Source organism: Marmota marmota, unplaced genomic scaffold, assembly GCF_001458135.2.
Source record: "Marmota marmota marmota unplaced genomic scaffold, marMar, whole genome shotgun sequence".
Taxonomy (NCBI): domain Eukaryota; kingdom Metazoa; phylum Chordata; class Mammalia; order Rodentia; family Sciuridae; genus Marmota; species Marmota marmota.
In genome coordinates, this window is record NW_026000229.1 from 2,627,208 (window position 1) to 2,650,843 (window position 23,636).

The window sequence follows — 23,636 nt, forward strand, 5'->3', positions numbered from 1 at the left end:
GCTACAAAAGACTGTCCATCAGACTGTCACTTGGTTATCTTCTCCACTAGGAGAGAAGGGGAGGTGGAGGGAGATCTAATCCAAGTCATCAACCGAGTTAACAGATTCCAGGCAGTGCAGAGTATGCGCTGGGCATTTTGCCAAGGGCTGAGAAGTAAAGCTGAGCAATGTGTGGCCCTTGCTTTCTAGGATCATGCCTCATGGAGAGGACAAACAGATGAACAAATTCTTACCAGATCCTAGTTATGATGAGTGGAATCAGCAGATTAATTCAGAGCCTATCTGAAGAATTAGTGAGCTCTCCTCCCTGGCTGCTTGGCAGAGCGGGACTCAAGGCAAAGGCTGGGATGCAGTTAGCCAAGGCATGATGCACTCTCCACATCTTGGTCCCCATAAAACCAGCAGGTCTGAAAGAACCTCCTGTTCTCATCCCATGGGGCTCCACCCCACTGGAAATCCCAATGCAGAGGATCCAGAAGAGGGCTTGAACTCCATCATTGATCCAAATAATAGTAAGTAGCTATGGAAGAAATGGGCATCTCCAGCCTAAACAGCATTTCCAGAACAGTGGTTGCCAGCAGGTGGGGAGAGAAGGCAAAGTTTTCAGGCACAGCACAACTGTTATCTCAAACCTATTCAAGTCAGAACTCTGACCTGCACCAAGAAAATAAAGTCCCTGTTTTAGGTTATGGAAAATATAATTAGTACTTCATCAGCCAAATTCTTCAAAATGAAAATATTTGAGAAACAAATCCCTTACATACATAGAAGATTTCTACTGCTCATTTAAAAACAAACTCAAACTTACATAGGGAAAGACCTTACCCAAAGGATTATTGTCATTTAGGGAGGGGACTTTTGCCATAAAGGAACAGATCTGACTAACAGATCTATAAACATCTCCAAGGGCAGGAAAAAAAGGATTTGGGGGAAAGGAAGTTATGGATTTTCAAGCCCAGAGCCTTGCACAAATTAGACAAGCACTCTACGACTAAGCTAGATCCCAAGCCTGAAGGAACAAGGTGTGGGGAGAAGTGTGGATTGATGTCATGACTTCACAGCTGAGCAGGAAATGTTCTTGGATAGGGATGAAGGAGGGTGATTCTGCATCAGAGGAAGGGAAAGAGCTGTACTACAGTTTGGTTAAGTCAAGTCAGTGGACACTTTGTCCAAATTGATAGGGGCAATTGCAGCTCACCATTTCCAAGGATCTGGTATTAAACCAGGTAAACAAGTGGTCAGCTTGTTCTTATCTAAATACATGGAAAAGGTGATTCATTGCAGTAATCTCTTTCCTGGGAAACAGAAGGGTGGGTGGGGCAGGTGGGCAGCTCCTTAACCATTACTGTTTGCAGGAACACAGATCAGGGAAAGTATATCAGGGTCCCTATGAATTGTTCTAAATTACTTGTATTTAAATGTGTCATCTAAATTGTTCTGAATACCATATTGCTCATTACTGTTATGTGATTAATATTAAGCATCATGCAAAACAGCTCAGAGCAAAAACAGAAGCATCTTAACCAAGCTGCTTTTTCCAAGGGACCTGACAGATAGACAATGATTTAAACGTTTTGCTCTGGACTTTCCCTTTGCTGAAAGTGATGCTTTTAAGAAACACAACCTTAATGACTTATCTGGGCTGTTGAAGATATGCCTGTGCTTGGAGGCAGGTGATGGGTTCTGGTCACCAACACACACTCAGTATCCACTAAGAAAAGAGCACCGTGTTGGGCCTGGGGAGAGGTGACAGAAGAGAGCACACAGGCTGCCTACCTGAGCTCAAGATGGTGAAGGCAGGAGAGCACCCAACATTTCCAATGCAGAGAGGGGATGGAAAAGGAAAGATGCTGACCTCTTGGGCTACAGATTGCTAGTTAAAGATCATTCTCAACTGTTGTACAGCATGAAACTGATACATTACACAGCAGCCATGAAGCTGTGAAACCAAAAGGATGCCTGGGGAAAGGTCAATCTTCAACACATTTGTCCAAACATCAAACCAGACCAGACTGAACGGCACATGGGCAGGAGCACAGAGCTCTGTGGAAGGAAAAAGAGCTGAACACATCTAACCCCATGGGTCCCACCCCAGGCTGCACCCAGAGAGAAGGAAGTGACAGGATGACCTGATGGAGACCAAGATGACTATGTCCAATGGATGACACAGAACCCAGCCATGTGCCTTTAAAGCTTTCCACACATCATCTGCAAAAGAAAGCAGGACAAAACAGAGAGGACAGGCAAGAGAGCAAAACAGAGAGGACAGGCAAGAGAGCAAAACAGAGAACTGCTCGAATCAAATGGGCTTCTAATCTGGCCTTGCCACCAAAAGAATCCTTTCAGGCATCTAAAACTCTCTGTATACACATAATAAATTCTGCAATGATGGATTTAGTTCATAGACAATTTTATGAGGGTCTTACCAAATGCAAGGCCCTCTGAGAAGTCTTCCTGGATTAAAGAGCCTGGCGGCACACATGGTTGCAGCCTCAGGGAGTGATAGAGGTGGAAGAAAACGATGAAATATTCAATGCGTAATGAAAGCCCCTGGGTTGGGGGGGGCAAAGGCTGTCTCCTGCTTCTCCTGTACATACCTCATGAGGCTGTGAATTAGATTAGGCACTTAATTAGAAAGTTCTTTTTAAATTCTTTCACAGCATAAAATGCCATCAGGGTAGACATTCTGAAAGGCTCCCTTGGTTGTCTCTGCAGGTCTGTGTCTTCTGCTACCTATTACTGCTTATCTCTCAGCATGCACGGGCCGGGGATGGAGTGTCCTGGTACCCTAGCACATGGCAGCATCTTTATCAAAGGCTTCTGAAGGGAAACAGACTATTCCACCAACTGGGGCTGCATTCCGGCACACCTGCCCAGCATTAGCAGAGGAAATCAGTACAACATAAATGCCCTTCTGCCCTGGTCATGAGTATCAGACAGAACCAGAATTGCACTGGTGATGGCTGCAGAAACTAAAGTGAGGGACAGTGACATTTGGCCATGCTCCTGAGAAAGGGGCAGGGACAGGTTTTATTCCAGTCAACTTCAGACTGTCATGTGGAGGGTCAGCTAGAATTCTAAAAACCATATGCTTCTCAGTGGCCATGTTCCCTGTTTTCTGAGCACCGAAGCAGAGCACCCCTCAATCTTTCAGCCAGAGTTTCAGCTTCTGCTCCCCCTCATCTCACCATGAAGCTTATTCTAGAGCAACACCAGTGTACTGTGGCACTCCTGGACATGAATCTGTTCAGGTCACACATGGCCCACACAAGTGTGAGATTGGGAAACACAATAGGGGCCCAAGAGACCAGAACTTGGTGAGGTCAGCCACTAAATTCCTGCTGTCCATAGGCCAGGAGTCTCAGTATGATACAGAAACTTCATTTCATCAAAACTCTCTGTTTTTCAGGCACAACTTATATCCTGTTAGCACCAGCAAAGGAATTCCATCAGCCACATAGGGGAAAGAGGTTGACTCCCCAGACTCCGGCACACCAGCTCCCTGGAGACATTGCAGTCCCCAACCCTCACCTGGTCCAGCCAGAGCACACTGCAGACCACCACATCCAGCTGTGTCTCGGCTTCTGATTCTTAGCAGCTGCTTCCCTCTAACAGATGTTTCCCTAAAATCTATTTCCCTCTGTGAAAGTTCTCATTGATTTGCTACCACTGCAGGATCCATTAAAAAAGAGTATGAGAAAGAAATTAAAGGTCAGCAAAGATCAGTCTCCCTGCGACTGGCAGGACCTGTTCATGTAGAACCTTTGCCCCTTATTTTAGTGCTCCATTTACCAAAGAAATGCTAGTGATTACAGGCAAAACAATTAAAAACAATGAGTAAGATGTGGTCGTTCTATGGCCCCCTCTCCCCTTCCCCTGGTCATCCAAGACTGTTTGCATTGCTCAGGGTGGGGCTGGGAGGAAGACGGTAGACTTTTAATAAATTGATTAATTCATTAAAATAAGGCATGAAAAGGAGCAGCAGAATTTAAAGTTGTCCCTCAGTATCTTCAGGAGATTTTTTCTGGGACTCTGAACAGACACTCAAATCCTGGATGATAAAGCCCTTATATAAAATGACATAGTATTTGCCTATTACATACATATATCCCCCATACTTTAAATTATCTCTAGGTTACTTATAATAATCTATACCCACATAAGTGCTATGTAAATTGTTGTTATGCTGAATTATTTAAGGAATAATGACAAGGGAAAAAAGAGTCTATACATGTTCAGTACTGACAGTTTTTTCTTAATAGTTTCAATCCTCGGTTGTTTAAATCGGTGGTTGTGGAAACTGCAGATAAGGAAGGCTGACATAAGCAAAGGCATGCTTTGTGGGAATTTTACATTGAACCTGAAGACTGGTGTGTTATTCAGCTCTCTGACACTGTGACAAAATACCTGAGATAACAACTTAAGGACAAAGTGATTATTTTTGATTCACTATGGCAGAGATTTCCGCCTGTGGACACCTTGGCCCACTGTCTGTGGGCCTGTAATGAGGCAGTACATCATGAAGGGAGAGCTTAGAAGCTGCTTACCCCATGGCAAGTGTGAGGTGGAAGAGGGAGAGAGGAAGGGGCTGGGGTCCCAATATCCCCTTCAAGAACATACTCCCAAGTACCTAATGTCTTTTAGGCCCCAGTTCTTAAAGGCTCCACTACCTCCTAATAGCACAGGCTTGAGACTAAATCTTCAGTACATGACCTCTGGGGCACACCCAGATCCAAACTCTAGCGCTGACAGGGGTGTAGAAGACAGAAGCCGGAAGGCTGGAGGAGGTGGAGAAGGAACAGGCTGAGAAGCTGAGGGTGGAGAGCTTTGGGTCCTGAGGAGAAGAGACAATGGGCCAGACAGCAGTGCCGGTGAAGGGGAGAGGGATGGAGACAAAAGGATTTGATTTGTACAAGTTTTGCAGTAAGTTTTGCCTTGGCTCGCTCTTTCTCTTAAGGTGCCAGTAAAAATTTGCTTTGCCTATTTAGTTATTCTGAATGGCTGAATGGGTTTTCTTGAATGTTGTTCTATTGAAACAGGATGAGCAGAGGTTTCATGTTTACACAATTGCAGCTGGCAAGGCCCGAATGCACACCCTCAGACATCCCATTGTTGGACTGATGATTGATTAACTCAAATTAAAACTGTCCCTCTGATGGATTAGCTAAGGTTGGAATTCTAGTCCTCCTGAAACTAGTTAACTGCAGAGGAAATAATTTCCTGTTCAGATGACTGAGACTTCCCCTTTAGCAAAACAACCCCAACAGTAGATGCAAGTTTTTGATGTTCCCTATAAAAGACCAAGGCAGAACCACTCTCCTAGGACACTCTGATCCCTAGATCTAGGTGCTCTCCCTGTTGTAGTAGCAGAAATAAAGTCCTCCTTTCTCATCTAACTTTTGTCCTCAGTGCATCAATGGAGGCAGCAGGAGCGTCTCTTGGACATCTGAGGTGTAATAGCTTCCTTCCACACTCTTTGTTCATTTCTCTTGCTTTTTCTTCCAGTCAACAAATATTTTTGACTTACAGGGCAATCCACAGGATCATCCTGCTCATGCCACACTGATGTCCACCATGTAACCACCTCTAAGGTCCCAGTACTCTGCTCAGCTTGTTCTTTCTCCAGGTGTCTTCTACTTGGATCCCTTGCTTGATATCTCAGCATGGCTGTTCCCAACTACAAGGGCTGATGGCACTTCCAGAACTCAACACTCCCTGACACACTACTACAATTTTCCCTCTCCTTCCCTTGAAGATAAACACCATCAGGCCAGATGCCTAGAGAGTCGTCTGGCACAAGGGACAGACTTAGTAAGTCCCCCGCCATGGGACACAGCACAGGGAGACACACTGGGGATAGTCACACAGGCTCAGGAGCCCTGTTGTAGGGAATTTTGATAATATAAAGCACAGTAAATGTTGCAAAGAAAAAGTAAAAGTCAGAAATGGTAGTCAGTGTTCAGAATTGTAAACAAGGCTATTCTGTTAAAAGATAGGAAGCTGTCAATAATGATATTTTGATTCTTAACAGCCAGGTCTGGACATGTTCAGCCCAAGGTTCATGAAGCAGGCTAAAATTCTCTTATTAGGGATCTGGTATCATGATAATAAAGGCCATTTAGTGAGCAGGCAAGCTTGGTACTTATTGGGGAAAGGAGAGAACTACATTCCTGGTGTGAGGAATGCCTGCTCTGTAGGTCATTTTTTATAGAAATAACTCTGCCATAATATTCTGCCTCACCATTGGCCCAACAGTGATGAAGCCAGCAAACTACCACAGACTGAAACCATTAACCAAAGTAAATCTTTTCTCCTTTTAAGTTGCTTATCTCCGGTAATTTGTCATAGTGACACAAAGCTGACTAACACACTGAGCCACTGAATCATCAAATTGGACATACACATTGATCTTTGGCTATGAAGTTTGTCAGACCAGACCTATCTGAATAGGTCTAGAAGATACACACAAATTGCAGTAGGAAGTAACTCAAATCCCTGAGTGGCTGATTCTGCAGCTTTTCCACCTCTCTCCCTCATCCCACACCCATGGATGGCCCTATGTCCAAAGTATACCCCACTAATGTGAGTTCAAGCAGGACAGAATCCTCATGTAGAACAGAGGGGCAGATATACCCTCATCTGAATTCTCATGGTAACTTCAGACTATGAAAGTGTGTTCTCATGGTCCCTGTGACTTTTAGGAGTTTGTGATGAGGGGTCAGGAAAACTATAAGGACCACTGGCTTGTGAAAGTCCAACTGCCTAGCAAAGCCGTGAGTTGTTCCTCCAATGTTGTCTTAAAATCATCATGAAACAGGATTTCATATGCATTGGATTTTTTCCCTTACTAATTCTAGAGAAAGGATCAGGAGGGAGTATGGACAAGCTTTTGTCACCTCCTAATGACAGGAAAGCCGTTGACAATTTCAATGTCTCCTTTATTCAGAAGTGAGCCTTTCCTTGGCTGAGAAGCAAAAACAGTGGATGGAGCTGAGTGTCTTCCATCTGTCCTCCAGACCCACTTCCATCCTGGTCTTCCTGCTCTCAGTCCAGATATGCTGACCTGTATGGACAGTGTTAACACTTCCTTTTGCCCTCTAGCTTCCGGTTGCTTCAGCCAATGTGAGAACTGAGAGAAATCACAGGGAGGGAAGGAGAAGACTCTCAATTCCCACAGCTTTCTGCCTACACAGAAGGCAATGGCTCCAGTTACCTCACCAGGTCCCTATGGGCCCCGCCTGTGAAAGGTTCTACTGCCGGTTCTACTGCCCGTTCTACTGCCCTCCGGCATTGCCAAGCTGAGAACCAAGCTTCCAGCACGTGAACCCTTGGGGGACACCCTCAAGGTTACCTGAGTAAAAGGCCAGAAGTATGGATGTATCAGAGAAAGAGAGACCTGAGATGAAGGACTCAAAATGCAGGTACTAGGGACCAAGATCAGGGTGTGATAGAGAGATCGAATACAAGGAAGTTGGTGCGAGTCACAGAAATCAAATATTTGCTTGTTAGGGAAGTCTGAAGGGGTATGAGGAGTAAGAGGGGAGAAATGAGCCATGAGCTAAGGCCTTGGAGAATGAGAAGGGACAACTGAAGAGTGTGGAGAGGCAGGAGGTGGAGAGAAGGGCTCGAGTTTTAAAGGAGAGGAGCGCTGAAAGAACAGACGTGACCTGGAGGCAGCACAAGGTGCAAGGGAGACATCAGTGTCACCTCTAGGCAGAAAACATGTAGGGCAGAGGGGGGCACAATGCCTTTAGTGAAAGGGTGTCAGGGGATCTAAGCTTCCAAGAGGCCAAGTAAAGAGGACATGGAGCTGGGAAGCTCTTCCCTGCACTGACAAACATGGTGGGGCAGGGGGGTCTTCTACAGAGCGCAAGGTCAGTGGCACACAGATGGATCCCTGGGGTGTCATCTGAGACCACATTTTAAAATAAGAACAAGTTTTGCTGGGTTTTTTTTTTTTTTTTTTTGGTGGTGCTGGGAATTGAACATAGGACCTTATGCATGCAAGGCAAACACTCTACCGACTGAGCTATATCCCTGGGCCAAGGACCTGAACAGACACTTCTCAGAAGAGGATATACAATCAATCAACAAATATATGAAAAACTTCTCAGCATCTCTAGCAATCAGAGAAATGCAAATCAAAACTACTCTAACATATCATCTCACTCCAGTCAGAATGGCAGCTATTATGAAGACAAACAACAATAAGTGTTGGTGAGGATGTGAGGAAAAAGGCACACTCATACACTGCTGGTGGAACTGCATATTGGTGCAGCCAATAAGGAAAGCAGTATGGAGATTCCTTGGAAAACTGAGAATGGAACCACCAATTGACCCAGCTATCCCTCTCCTCAGACTATACCCGAAGGAATTAAAAACAGCATACTACAGGGACACAGCCACATCAATATTTATAGCAGCACAATTCACAATAGCTAAACTGTGGAGCCAACCTAGAAGCCCTTCAGTGGATGAATGGATAAAAAAAATGTGGCATATATACACAATGGAATTTTACTCAGCAATAAAAGAGAATAGAATCATGGCATTTGCAGGTAAATGGATGACATTGTAGAAGATAATGCTAAGTGAAGTTAGCCAATCCCCCAAAAACAAATGCCGAATGTTTTCTCTAATATAAGGAGGCTGACTCATAGTGGGGTAGGGAGGGGGAGCATAAGAGGAATAGATGAATTCTAGATAGGGCAGAGGGGTGGGAGGGGAAGGGAGCGGGCAGAGGATTAGCAGGGATGGTGGAATTTTTAGACATCATCATCCAAAGTACAAGTATGAAGACACAAATTGAGTGTCAACATACTTTATATACAGAGATATGAAAAATTGTGGTGTATATGTGTAATAAGAATTGTAATGCATTCTGCTGCCATTTTTTTTAAATCAATAAAAAAATGAAAGAACAGGCTTTACATGTCACCTTTGCTGTCAAGGAATTAAAAGATGACTCATGAATCCAGACAGTATATTCTCATAAATTCTCCCTACCTTTTAGAACGGATGCAGATTGCCCTTCACAAGTGCATACTCTTGCGCATGCCTGGGGGGTGTCAGCCACAGAAATGCAACTAAAAAGGTCTCCTACTTCCCAGTTTTTAGTGCACTCAGCATCTTAAACTTTCTGATGTTAGACATTTTCTACAATTGTTACTTCTGAGCAGAGTTCCCAGTAAACATTTTCATCTCAAGCTTTTGGGCACAGACAACCAAAAACGAAGGAAGAGGTCTTCCTCTTGGGCACAGCCATGGCATTTATGAATGCGAGAAGAGCAGACCTAAGCTAAAGCACTCTCTCAGCTAAAGAGGCTCTCTCTGCCTCTCTTCTCATTATTTCAGACTCAAATGGAATGGTCCAGAAAGGAACCACATCTAATAAACATTGACTGAAACATCGGAGTCCCACGGGAAGGGGTTAGCTGAGTATATCAACCACACTTCTTTGTGATTGATGGAAATAGCATGCCTGACTTTCAAAGTGGAAAATTATTACTCTTGGCTGGTAGATATGTAAATTGTTATTTAAAAGACACTTATGATCTTCTGCAAGTCAAATTTCTAGACTTTTAAATGATAACTTAAACACTCCAGAGAAGAATGTAAATGGAGAAAATGAAAATGTAACATAATGTAAACTACTTAAAACCCAAGAAACTAATAAATTCCAAAAACCTTTTGTCAAGGAACACTTTATTTTTTAAAAAATAGATGAAATGTTTCCTTACAAGTGGTATGCTTTTTTCCCAGAAAGAATCTATATTCAGGGGCACACCATTTGAATGCTGATTATTTTAACATGAAAATTGAATACATAAAGAAAAACTGTCTTTAGTTTCAGGAGAAGTGACAATTAAATAGCACAAGCTATTTTGAGTGGATTTGTGTCTTTTTCTACACAGGATAGCAAGAAGTGTTTTTGTAACATACATATTTTCCAGTAGGGGACACTTGGGCAAGTTATCTTGTATTGCCTATACTTTTGTCCCCCTGCCAACCCCATCTCAGGGAGAAATGGCATAAAGAGAACACCATGATTTTCCAGCATTCGTTCAATCAAGAGTGTGTTTGTGAATGCCAAAGGTCTGTTCCAGCGCATCTCCATGCAGCACCATCCGGGAATAAGCACCTTTTCTTCTCCAAAGAGTGGTCCTGGGGTAGTTTTATGACAGATGTTGGTGATGGACCAGGTATCCCTTAATCTTCCATTGATGGATATCTATTCATTCCATCCCACTACAACATGAGCAACAAGGAGATAACACATCCCGACAGTGCAGGACACCACCATCATCGGGAAGCCCAACCTAAAATACAAAAAGAGATGGGTTATGGCATCTAGTGTCTGGTGAGAACCATGAAATGTGGACTCATTATTATTATGTTACTGTCAAAGAATATAACCATTATTATTTTTTGCTTTTAGAAATTAAGCTAGTTTTAGCTTAGATGATGAAGATGCATGCTTCTATTAGCTATCTCCCGTTGTGTGCAATTTTATTTGAAACCCATCCACTTAAAATTTTTTGTCATGGATATTTGCAGCTTCAGTGTATTCATTCACAAGATTAAAGGGTCTTCTACTCACACTATCAATGTCATGTATTGGGCTACTATTTACATCTCTGCATGTTTCCTTTAGCTGTGTCAAGTTTCAATTATCCTTCTCTAGAGATTTCCTGGAGAGGCCACATTCCCATTGACTCCTGAAGCCCCTTACACTTAATGTTGGGGGAGTTTGAGAGATAGGATTGAAAGATAAGGGCTTCTCTCATCTAAGAAAGGTAAGAGAAATGAACGGTATTTCCTCCTGTATTTGGTGAGGTGTGAGATGTCTGAATAGGTATGCACCAATGTAAAACAGTCATAAGAAGATGAAAGGTCCCCTCATTGTGAGCACCCCCGCCCAGCACACACATATATCCACAAATTCTTATCTTAACTTACAAATTCTCATAGATTCCGCTTCGGTGTTTGGAATCCACACCCTGTAGCCATTGAGTAATGTTGCTTTGTCACTAAAGAGAGTTCCTGCAAAGCTCCTAGTTTTGATTCCAAAAGGCTTTAGTGTTCAACAGCAAAAACCTAGTATGTGATAATTATAATTATAGGGATTATGACACTCTTCATTTCCTGGCCATGGACATGAGAGGAAGCTATTCAGAAAGAGCCACAGCAAGGTTCTCTCTACAAAGCTGTAATTCAACACAGGAATCACATTCATGAGTGAAAAGGCTCCTCAAATCCTGGGGCAAACTTGGATATTTCAAGAAGCAATAGGATGCTCTGAGTTTCTCTTGTGAACATGTTTCTTTGATCCTGCAACCTGTACACTTGGAAAAATGAGAAATTATACCCCATTTGATTCAAATGTATGATTATGTCAAGATCATTGTATTGTCATGAACAACTAATAAAAAAAGTAGTTTTCAAGAAAGCTATTTAAATGTCCATGGATTTATCCACTTTGTTTTTGTAAAGCATATTAGCAAAATGTCAGTCGTGGTCAAAAAACCAAAATCTATGGTGGTATCTGGTCAACATGAGGCATCATACACACCATCAGAAGCCTCCATGGAAAAGAAACACCTTCTTTCCACAATGACACATTGTGTAGAATGGGTCAATGTCAAGAGAATATTGACTCTCCCAGCTGGGGCTCTGAAACACCTGGCCATGTTTCAGAAGAAAATCTAGGAATAGATCCCACAGAAATCAGACCTTGCTCTTGGGGATCCCAAGCCTAGAGAAAGTTCCTCATGAACCGTTCTCCTATGCAGAAGAAAAGGAGAGCCACTGGTTTCTCAGGGATGGCACCAGCCCTGGAAGGAGCTTCACCTAGGGAATGGTGCAAGTACTTAGGTTCCATCAGCATCACTGTCACTATTATCTAAGCATCTACAATATTTAAGCTCTGCATTCACATGGCACCATCACTGACTTTATCACCTCCTGAATCTGGCATCATCACACCCACTATGCAGAGGGGATTTGGAGAAGGAAGCTGGCTTGCCCGGGACCATTGGCTAGTTTTATATAGTGTGAAAATCCAAACTCTCTCAGGCCAGTTCTAATGTTCATATTTTTAATTATTACATACACTGCTTCCCTGTGAATATAGATAAATTATAACAACAAAGACACTCCATGAAAAACTAAATAACTGTTTGAATATCTGCCATATGCTAAGAACCACATAAACATAGACATGGATGTTTTCTATTATTTTCTAAACAAAATAAGGCATTTCATATTATCTCTTACATAGAGATGGGGGGAGGAATGAAGCTTGGACATATTAAGAAATTTAGCAAAGACCAATACTACTAAGAAGCAGAGATTACATTTTGATATTTTTCTAGCTTCAAACCCTACATGCATACCCCAAATATAGATAGGTAACACAAAATACAATTTAAGAATTCTTATTTTCAATCCTGCTCTTGTCCAAATCCCTATTTGGGGAAAGTATTGAACATCTCCATGATTCAAATTCTTTATCTATAATATGCAGTAATAATAGTACCTACTTACCAAGGTTGTTATGAGGATTGCATGTTCATTAGAACAGGTTCTGGCCACATCAATGAGCCCTCAGCAAATGCTAGCAGCCCCTAGTCAGGCACCTGCCTCAGAGTGTCTGCTGACCAGAGTTTTAGTACAAAATCACAGAGTGAGAATGGAGTGCCTGTTTTGGATCAGAAGATGCATTTGATGGTGAAGAATTTAATAACACCAATACAGATTTACTAGAGAATAGAATATAATTGTTTAATTCTCAGAAACTATAGAACAGACTTGAATTCTGGAGAAAGATGAAATAGGTGCAGTTCTTCTTGTCCTTCCCACCAAGCATAGCTAACAAGCCTGGTCATTAGATATAAGGCAAACACAAGAGGGCGCTGAAGACCTTGAAGGGGAGAAAGCAGACCAGCTGGGAACTTGGGGACCTTGAAGACTATCATGGCAGTGAGTTTCCCCTCATATGTCCCTCATGTGTGGGAAGCTCACCCATGGGAAACTCAATGGACAGTAGACCCCTAAAATAAGAAAGGCTACAACAAAAGCTTGCTCTCTCTAACCAAAGGATCAGAGAAAGGTCAGCACAGTCAGATAGAAATCTTTTAGAGAATAACTGCCTAGCTCCAACCAAATACCACAGGAAATTCTTTAAAAGCTGCATTCCATCCCCTCAGCAAAGGTCAAGTGCAAGAGCAGAATTTCCACCTTCCCCAGGCTGTTCGGAGGCTCCCCTCCTATGATGTCAGTGGAGATAAATGGGAATCATGAACCTTTACTCTACCTGGAAGGGAAGAGGTCCTCTTTCTTGCACTGGGGGACTTCAGAAGAGACCAAGAGGGAAGCCCAGGGTTTTACCACCTTCCAGCCCACAATGTTAGCAGATCTATGGAAGTCACATGAGAAGAAAAACAATGCTATCCTCCTCCTGATGTTACCAGGGAAGATCTAGTGGGGGACAGAGCATCCACCTCACTCAGCAATAAAACAGCTTCACTCTTCCTCTGAAATGTCAGTAGAGGGAAAAGAGAACCTGGACTTGCAACTGTACCTGGCAGTAACAAGATGATGAACTCCTTCCCAACAGCATGGGGTCAGAGGAAGCAGGCTAAAACAGAAGATTTAAATAAGATACAGACATAACACCAACAACACACTTGGTATCACAGAATGTTTCACCTGGAATGAAAAAAGACCATCAACAGATGTCAACAGTTAGATTGCATAAATCTTGAAACTATGTGACATGGGTTTCAAAGCAAACATTACAAGAATTATTCATCAAACAACTACAATCGCACTTGAAACAAATGAAAAAAAATCAAGTCTCAGAAAATAAATTCAAGAAGTAAAAGAAAACCAAATGGAAATTTTAGAAATTAAAATGAGACAAAAAACAACAAAAAATATGGCCACAATAACATTACAGAGAATATTAAAGAAACAAATCAGTGAACTCGAAGGCACAACAGAAATTGTCCATCTGGACAACAGAGAAAAAATAAGACTGGGTTGTTAAAACAAACAAACAAACAAACTTTGAAGGATCTGGAACATGAAAAAAAAAATCTAACATTTATTTCAGGAGAGCCTCAAAATGGGTGGAGAAAAAAGGAAGAGATGAAAAACTATTCAAAAAATAATGACTGAATTTTGGTAAAAGATATAAACTTGAAGATTAAAGAAGCCAAGCAAACGCTTAAAAGGACAGGACCCCCCCAAAAAAAATCTATGCCCAGCTAAAACATAATCAAGCTCCTGATGTTATAGTTGAGATATGAAGTGTCTCCCAAAAGCTCATTGTGAGACAATGCAAGAAGGCTTAGAGGTGAAATGATTGGGTCATGAGAGCCTTAATCCAATCAGTATATTAATCCCCTGATAAAGATTAACGTGGTGGTAACTGAAGGCAGATGGGGGTGTGGCTGGAGAAGGGAGGTCACTGGGGGCATGCCTTTGGGGTATATATTTTGTCCATAATGAGGAGAGTCTCTCTTTCTGCTTCTTGGTATGATGTCCTGAGTCACTTTTTTCCACCCCACTCTTCTGACATGATGTTCTGCCTTGCCTTAGGCCCAGAGCAATGAACCTGGTTGTTCTATGGACTGAGACCTCTGAAACCATGAGCCCCAAAATGAACTTTTCTTCCTCTAATTTCTTTTTTGTCAGATCTTTTGGTCACAGCAGTAAAAAAGCTAACTGAAACACCTGACAACTAAAGAAAACTAAAAATTAAAAGTAACAAGAGATAAATGACATTTACTTATAGATAAAAACAGTATTTTTTTTTCCATTCAGACTCCACAGAGGCTGTCAGGAAGCAGAACAACATTTTTCCATTGCTGAAAGATAAGATCTATCAACACAGATTTATATATTCATCAAATACAGTCCTCAGAAATGAAATAGAAGTCAAGACATTCTCAGATGAAGTAAAACCAAAAGAGCAGCAGGCATACCCTAAAAGAGTTGCTTAAAAGATCTTCAAATATAAAATGACAAAAGAAAGAATCTTGCAGCATCAGGAAGGAAGAACAAACTAATAAACAGAAACATGGGTAAGTACTGTCAACTTGCTTTCTCCTCTTAAGTTATTAACTGTGTGGTAGTTGAAGCAAAAATTATTTCAAAATAGCTATCGCCAAGGATTTTAAATGTTCTACCCCAAAGAAATGATCAATGTTTAAGGTGATAGATGTGGTAATCACTCCAATTTGATCATTACAAGATGTTCATGTACATCAAAACATCATATTCTACCCTATATTTATATACAATTATTATGTGCCAATTCAAAATAAAAATTAAACAAAACATTATGATTTTGATGTGATTCTCAAAGAATACACTGGAATACTTATAGTAATTATATTGTGAATGGATGAATATTAAGAGAAGCTAGATTTCCACACCCTCTTTGAACTGGCAAAGGGAAACACCAGTTGACTGTGTTAAGTTGCGTGTATACGTAGAATAGCACATAGAGCCACTACTAAAAAGTGTAGAGAAAGAGGTGCACTCAGAGACACTCAAGACAGAGCAGAATGGCATTCTAAGGAGTCATCCAGGAAGGCAGTAAAAACAGACAAACTAAAAAGAGAGTTAATCAACCGAAAAGAAAAATAAGATAGCAGATATAATCATCCCTAATACATCAATAATCAAATTAAATGTGATAGGTCTTAGCATGCCAATTAAAAGCAAGGCTTGCAGAGTGGACTGAAAACAGTCACACAACAAAAATCAAAAAGTCCTCAATATTCAACTGTGTTCTTATTACAAGAAAATCACTTCAACTACAATGGTATGGGTCGACTCAAAAATAAAAGGATGCTAAAGTAGAGACCATGAACATTAATCAGAGCACAGGAGTAGCTAGACTGATATCACATAGAGTATATTTCAGAGCCAAGAAAAATCCCAGGGCAAAGAGGGACACAACTTATTGATAAAGCAATCAGTCTACCAAGAGATCATGGTAATCCTAAATGCTCATTCATCAAATAACTTAGCTGAAAAACACATGAAATAAAAACTGACAAAACCAACAAGAGAAATCACAGATGCAAAAAAGGACTTGTAGATCGACAAATCAAAAGTTTTGGATGAAGACTTTGCTGTTGTCACAGCCAATGATAGAACTAGAAAGACATTCAGCAAGGATAGAGAAGAACTCAAAAGATATCCTCCAGTAACCAGACTTCACTGATATCATACAGAACACCTATCCAAGGACAGAAGAATGCACATTCCTTTCAGTAGCCAAGAAACATTTAGCAAGGTAGATTAGACCGTGGGCCAGAAAACAAACCTTAACAGAGTTAAGACTCAAAATAACACACAGTTTGTTTTTGACCATATGCAACTAAACTAAAAAGCAATGATAGAAAGATAAAAGGGAAATTATCCAAGAAGTTTGAATTTAAAGAAGACTTCTTCTAAATAACCCATAGGGATAAGATACTGTAAAAGGAAATTTTTTTAAAAAAGACACATAGAACTGGAAAAAATAGAAATACATGTCACAGAGCAAATTTATAGCACTGAATGTTTACATTAGAAAAAAAAAACTTTAATCAATACTTTAAGTTCCCATCTTAAGGAAAAAGGAAAAAAAAAATAGAAAAATAAACCCAAACCAAGCAGAAAGAAAGAAATACTAAAGGGAAAGGCATAAATCCATGAAATTAAAAACAAAGAAATGGTAGAGAAAAATCAATGAAACAAAGAGCTGACTTTCTGTAAAGATCAATGAAACCAATCAACTTCAAGAAAGACTGACAAAGCAAAAACAGAGGAAAGACATGAATGATCAGCACTGATGAAACATGAATATCAGTACATATCCTGGGGACATCAAAGAATAAAAGAGGGAGACAGAATACAAACTGACCATGAATTTCATCACAAGAATGAAATAATCTCATTATCCTACATCTATTAAAAATTTAAATTACTAAACATCTTCTCCCTATGACCAAATTATTTCACTGGTGAATTCTAAAGAATTTCACTAATTCTACAAAGGCATTTTCAGAAAAAAGATGGAGAGGAAACATCATTTTCCAACTCATATTGTTACCTTGACCTGGTAAAGAAGATGAGCTACAGAAGAAAGCAGTGCAGTTAACATCATTCCCAGGGTGAGAGACGGAATGCTGGCCCAAGACAGGGTCTCACCAATCTTATTACCATTGTACTGAAAGCCCTAGCCAGTGTCATAAGGCAGAAGACATACAGAAATAGAAGAGTAAGAATGCCCCTATTTATACATCATTTGTATAGGAAATCCCAAGAAATCAACAACAACAACAACAAAAAAAAGCAAAAACATACAAAAATTCCTAAAACAAACCAGTCGGTAATAACTTCAATAATGACTGCAATACAAGAGCAATCATTTTTCCTACATACTACCTATAAACACTGGAAAATTAAAATTTAAAATGTGGCACCCGTGACAGTTATTTTGGAGAAAACTAAGTATACAGTATGGATTTAAGAACAGCAAAAGCAATCTTGTCAAAGAATGAAATGGGAGGCCATATCAAGGCCTTCTATGTAACACTAGTGATCAAGGCAGTACAGTTCTGATGGAGATATAGACATGTGGTTCAATGAACCAGCATATAAAATTCAGGAATAGACCCAAAAGCCAGAAAATAAATAGCAACCTCAGCCTCACACTCTACCTAGATTAAGCCTCTAATGGATCATAGATTTAAATGCAAAGCATAAAATAAGACATTTAGAAGAAACCATAAGATAAAATATTTGAAGCCTATAAGTTTAGTAAAAGAACATTCTTAAAAGTGATAGCAAAGTTCTGATTACATGAAAGAAAAAATAGACCTTATTTAAATAAAAATTTTAAAAATTTTTTTTTGCTTAATAAAAGACTCTGGTATTAAGAATTGTAATACAAAAAAAAAAGCAAAGTACATGTATAAAGGCATAAATTGGCCTGAACATACTTTATATACAGAGATATGAAAAATTGTGCCCTATATGTGTAATAAGAATTATAATGCTTTCCACTGATGACATGTAGTTAAAAAATAAAATTTAAAAAATTTTTAAAACCCAAAATTAAATTGGCAAAATTCCAGCTTTAGGATAGCTGGAAAAAAAAAGAGGATATAAAGAAAAGCTACTGAATGGGTGGAAATATTGGTGAAGGGCTCCTATCCAGAATATATAAAGAGTTCTCAAAAACTCAACAATACAAAACACACGCAATCCAATTAGAAAAGGAGTAAGAGATGTCTCACTGAAGAGGATATATGAACAGGAAACTAGTACATGAAGAGGTGTTCAACAGCATGAGTCACTAGGGGAATGTTGATGATATAAGGCTGCTGATTCTGTGGCTGTGATTCTGGAGGGTATAATTCCCTGGGTTGAGAGAGGGCTCTTTACCAAGGCAAACAGGCTGCAGAGTGCCCACTGCACTCCTGACTGGGAGGCATATGCCCTTCAGGGAAGCAGGCATTGTGGGCTTGGAGGAGAGTGTCGTGGGAAGGAGGTGAGGTTGCACTGGAAGGGGGAAGGTGAGCTATGAGGCCCTGGCTTAAAGGCAGGGGTACTGGAGCCAGGGAGGACAAGACAACCATTCATGCCTTCATGTCCACTGAACAAGACAGGGAGTCTCAGGGTTTCTGGGGAAGCCAAGGAGACATTTAATATTCTCCTGAGCTTCAGAAGAACTGATCAACCAGGCCAATCCAGCACCTCCCATAGTCCTCTCACTAAGGGACCCCACAGTTGGAAGAGAAAGAGATAGAGACAGAGAGGGAGAGAGAGGTGGATGGGCATTTAGGTCAAATGCCATCCCGAGTATTTTAAATTCTCACCTTACCATCTGTTAGTTGGATTATGATAGGCCAACAAATAATAAGACTTACAAAGATATCTGCACATACCACAAGGTAGCTCCTAACTCATAAAGATCCACACAGTCAGGGTTCCATGAATGTCATATGTGCATTTCCAGTTCAAAGATAACGCACCTAGGTAAACTGCCTCATTTTAATACATCAGGAACCAACAACTACAACACCATGCTCCCAGGCCAAATCTGTCACACCACCTGGGGGCACACGCTCAGACCTGGGGCACATGCCCGCTGACAAGCTAGCTGGAGTGGTCTCTTCCTCATACGTTTTGGAAATCATGAGAAAAGGACTGCCCTAATATTAGCAAGGGTCAAGACAAGGGATAAAGTTGTTCCCGGGCAATGAGGGAGGCACTGTGAACAATCACTGTGCACCTGAGCAGTCGCAGAGTGCAAGCAAGGTCTGCAGCCAGCTCTTCCCAGGGACATCAGAGACTGGAGTGGCCCTTCCCAGGACAGCCCTGCTGCGTCTCCTGAGGGAACCAGGCAGTTGGGTTGGTGTTTCAACGCTGCACTCACTGATCAGCCAGGAGCCAGCTGAAAGGAGATTTATTTGAAGAGAAGAAGTAATGACTTCCTGTCCCTGCCAGCAGGACTCCAAATACACAGGACGCTGATGCTCCAGCTTTAGCCAGAGGCTTCCATTTCCCAGCAGATCCATTTGTATTGCTCCCCAAGGCTCTAGAATAAAGCAATACCTTTACCCAAAGCCTCAGGAAAAGCGTATTTGCTCACATCCAGTTACCACGTCAGGTTTCATTTCCCTTGGGGACTCTTTTCAATCCATTCTGGCTCTAACATCACACTGTGTTACGGAAGACGAAAACACTTGAATGTCAAAGTACAAATCAAGATGCAAAATGTCAGATGGATGCCCAGACAGACCCTGTGTTACACGTATTACGTTTTAACTTAAAAATACGCCTGGGCTAACATGCAGTGCTCCAAAGGACCAAAACTTCCTGATTATTGGGAAACAGGCTGACCCAGGACCCTGCCTGGAGGATTTTAACACAGCTCGGCACACTGGGCAGAGACCTGGTTTTCAACAAGAAATTTTTGCTAACAAAGCAAAATCGACCACTGAGCCACATCCCCAGCCCTAGGTGTTTTATTTATAATATCCTCCGGCCTCAGCCTCTGGAGCTGCTGGGATTACAGGCGTGTGCCACCGTGCCCAGCTTCTTCTATACTTTTTTGCTACATGCTTGGACTATGCTCCCTTAGCCACCCACTCTGGGAGGTATCCCCATGGTGCCTCGTCTTGACAAGTCCCAGTTCTCTAAGGCCATCCTCTGGGCTAGGACTCTCTCGTCTCCCCTCCATGAGATCTTCAGTCAGCCAAGTTCTCACTTCCTTAAATGTCCCATCATACATGGGGAAGCCTGTTACCCACTGAGCATCTCCACTGAGTATGGTCAGAGTCACACACTCACTACACTCTTGGCATGTGGGTAGGTGCCCTTTAAAGTTCTTTTTGATACCTTTTCTGAAAGGTCTTGGATCATCCTTCCCCTTATTCTCATCTTCATTTAGAATCTGACCTTGCTTCTTTGGGCTTTTTCGAGAACATTATATTTACCAAAGTTGAACAGCAGCAATTTTTGCCATCCCTACACAGTATCTTTTTTCTCTTTTTTCTGCTTTTTGTTGTTGTTTTGTTTTGTTTTGTTTTGGTTTGGTTTGGTTTTTTTAAGGTTTTGTTCTTACCTTCCTCCTTCTTTCCTTCTTTCATATATTAAACTCACTCTGGATTGCATCTCCGTGACCCTCCTCCAAGAACTTTCTTTACCAGGAGCCTTCTTCTCTTATACCCATAATGCCTCTCTTGACTGGCATCTTTTATTAGCCAATAAATACCAGCAGATTTTCCTTTTTCCAAATTTTCTAAGGAATCTCCATACTGCTTTCCAGAGTGGCTGCACCAATTTGCAGTTCCACCAGCAATATATGAATATACCTTTATCCTCACATCCTCACCAGCACTTATTGTTGCTTGTATTCTTGAAAATTGCCATTCTGACTGGAGTGAGATAAAATTTTAGAGTAGTTTTGACTTTCATTTCTCTAATTACTAGAGATGTTGAGCATTTTTTCATATATTTGTGGATCAATTGTATGTCTTCTTCTGAGAAGTCTCTTCAGTTCCTTAGCCCATTTTTATTTGTATAGTATTTTGACATTTTTTCACATCACTCCAATCACTTATTTAAATTTTTTTTTGAGTTTCAGATGAACATAATGCCTTTATTTAATTGTTTATTTTTATGTGTGCTGAGGATCGAACCCAGTGCCTCACATGCGCTAGGTAAGTGCTCTATCCCTGAGCCACAACCCCAACCCCTCCAATCACTTTTTTAAAAGCAAAGTCCAGGGGCTAGGGATGTGGCTCAAGTGGTAGCACACTCACCTGATATGCACGAGGCACTGGGTTTTACCCTCAGAACCACATAAACATAAAATAAAGATATTATGTCCACCTAAAACTAAAAAATAAATGTATAAAAAAAAAGCAAAGTCCAGCTAGAAACTGATTTTTAATGTCTAGTTTTAAATCTTTACTTTAAATACTGTTTTACTGTCTTATAAAACATTATTTTATGCTTTGTAGTTTTTAATTCATTTTCTTGCTTTTATTATTTATGTATTTGCCTTTAGCAATGGTAATACAATTGATAATTTGAAATTTTTCAATGTACAATGATTTGAAATTTTTAATTCTCTATAACAAAAGATAAACAAACAGTATACTATGACCTCCTATATAAGACAAAGAAAACAGGAAGTTTTAGTTTTTGTCAATTTCAAATACATTTTGTGGTCTTCATTAATTCAATAAGAGATTTAAAACTGGGGGTTTTATTTGTCAAATGATTATTATTATTTAAAATAAGTATCTTCTGTTCAGATACATTTTAGTTACTTATGTTAGTTATTTAATTTGGTTTGATTTAATAGTATATTTACAAACATTAATTAACCAATTGACTTTTATAAACACATGTTTAACTAATCTTAGTGGAAAACACACAGAGGTCCTTGTCTCGCTTTGTCAGAGACAGAAAATAGAACAATGAAGGCATAAGAGCTCTGTTTAACAAGGCTGGGATGGGTCACATTTTACATTAATTTAATCCTATTGAAGTGAACTTGCAGTAGATAATATCTTATTTCAGAAAGAAAACATTAAACACAAGCAATCCTTATTAACTTAAAATTATTTTATGAATTCATATTTCTTTTTTATTTTTTTTTCCAAAAATCCAGACCTACCATGATTATAGTGGCATCAGGGCTACATAATTTCATGAGTTAACTTCGGTTTTCAACATCAAACCTTTTGCTGAATCTGAACCATGAAAGTCTGCTGGGCTTTTTAAAATCCCAATGGGTTTTTTGTTGTTGTTGTTATTGGGGGTTTTATTTATTTATTTTACAGCACCAGCTCTGGCATTCTTGCTAGGCATTGCAGATGTCTTGCAGAGGTTGTTCTGTATTCTAAGCTAACACATATGCAGCATGCTATGATTTGCACATGATTAGTCCCCACCAAAGCTCATGTTGAAATTGGATTCTCAATGTAACCATGTCGAGCCATGCAGGGACCACTAAGAAGTATTAAATCAGTAAGGGATTAATGCCTTTGTTTGGAGAGTGAGTTCTTGCTCTTGCAGGACTGAATTGGCTACAGGAATGGATTGTTACTAAGAATTCCACTTCCTTTGCTTGCTCTCTTGCTTCCTCTCTCACCATATGACCTCTCTTTGCACAAATCCCCTAGTTATTCTGCTTTCCCGCCATGCTTGAAGCAGCCTGAAGACCTTATAAGAAACCAAGCAGATGTGGCATTATGTTCTTAGATTTTCCTACCTTTGGAATTATGAGCTAAAATAAACCTTTCATTTATAAATCACCTAGTGTTAGTGCTATAACAACATAAAATGGAGACACACCAGATTACAACAGCAGCAGCAGGAGGAGGAGGAGGAAGAGGAGAGGGAAGAAAGTTCTGTGTGGAAAGTTTGTGTATGGGGCAGTCACTCTGGGAAGAGGTTTTGGGCTGCCTTCATAGTAAATCAGTCACTCTTCTGTCATGTATAACTAATTAAAACAAATTTAAAAATTTATAAAAAAATATCAGTCACTGTGAGCCTCTGCCCTAGTACACATAATTTGGATAGCCTCTTTCTACACAAAAGAAAGAGTTCTTATATATATTTTTAAAATAATATTTTTTAGATAATGTGGTTTTAAAATTGCCTTTTTTTTTAAATTTTTTATTGTGGGTTGTTCAAAACATTACAAATTTCTTGACATATCATATTCGACACTTTGATTCAAGTGGGTTATGAACTCCCATCTTCACCCCATACATAGATTGCAGAATAACATCAGTTACACATCCATTGATTTACAAATTGCCATACTAGTGTCTGTTGTGCTCCGCTGCCTTTCCCATCCTTCCCCCCTCCCCCTCCCCACCTCTCCCCTCCCCTCCCCTCCTCACTCTCTACCCCCTCCACTGTATAACCCTGAGGGTCTCCTTCCATTACCATGCAATTTCCCTTCTCTCTCCCTTTCCCTCCCACCTCTCATCCCTGTTAAATGCTAATCTTCTTCTCCTGCTCTTCGTCCCTACTCTGATCTTAGTTACTCTCCTTATATCAAAGAAGACATTTGGCATTTGTTTTTTAGGGATTGGCTAGCTTCA

General features: G+C 40.5%; 1 protein-coding gene across 1 annotated transcript in view; it reads right to left on the bottom strand.

Moving 5' to 3' along the window:
• Positions 1-9,731: 9,731 nt before the first annotated feature.
• Oca2 (OCA2 melanosomal transmembrane protein) overlaps positions 9,732-23,636 on the bottom strand; it is a 329,902-nt gene continuing 315,997 nt past the window's right edge. The window contains exon 24 of the mRNA XM_015480040.2: positions 9,732-10,319. Coding sequence (XP_015335526.1) covers positions 10,232-10,319 — 88 coding nt within the window. The 3' untranslated portion in view covers positions 9,732-10,231. The remainder of the gene's footprint in view (positions 10,320-23,636) is intronic.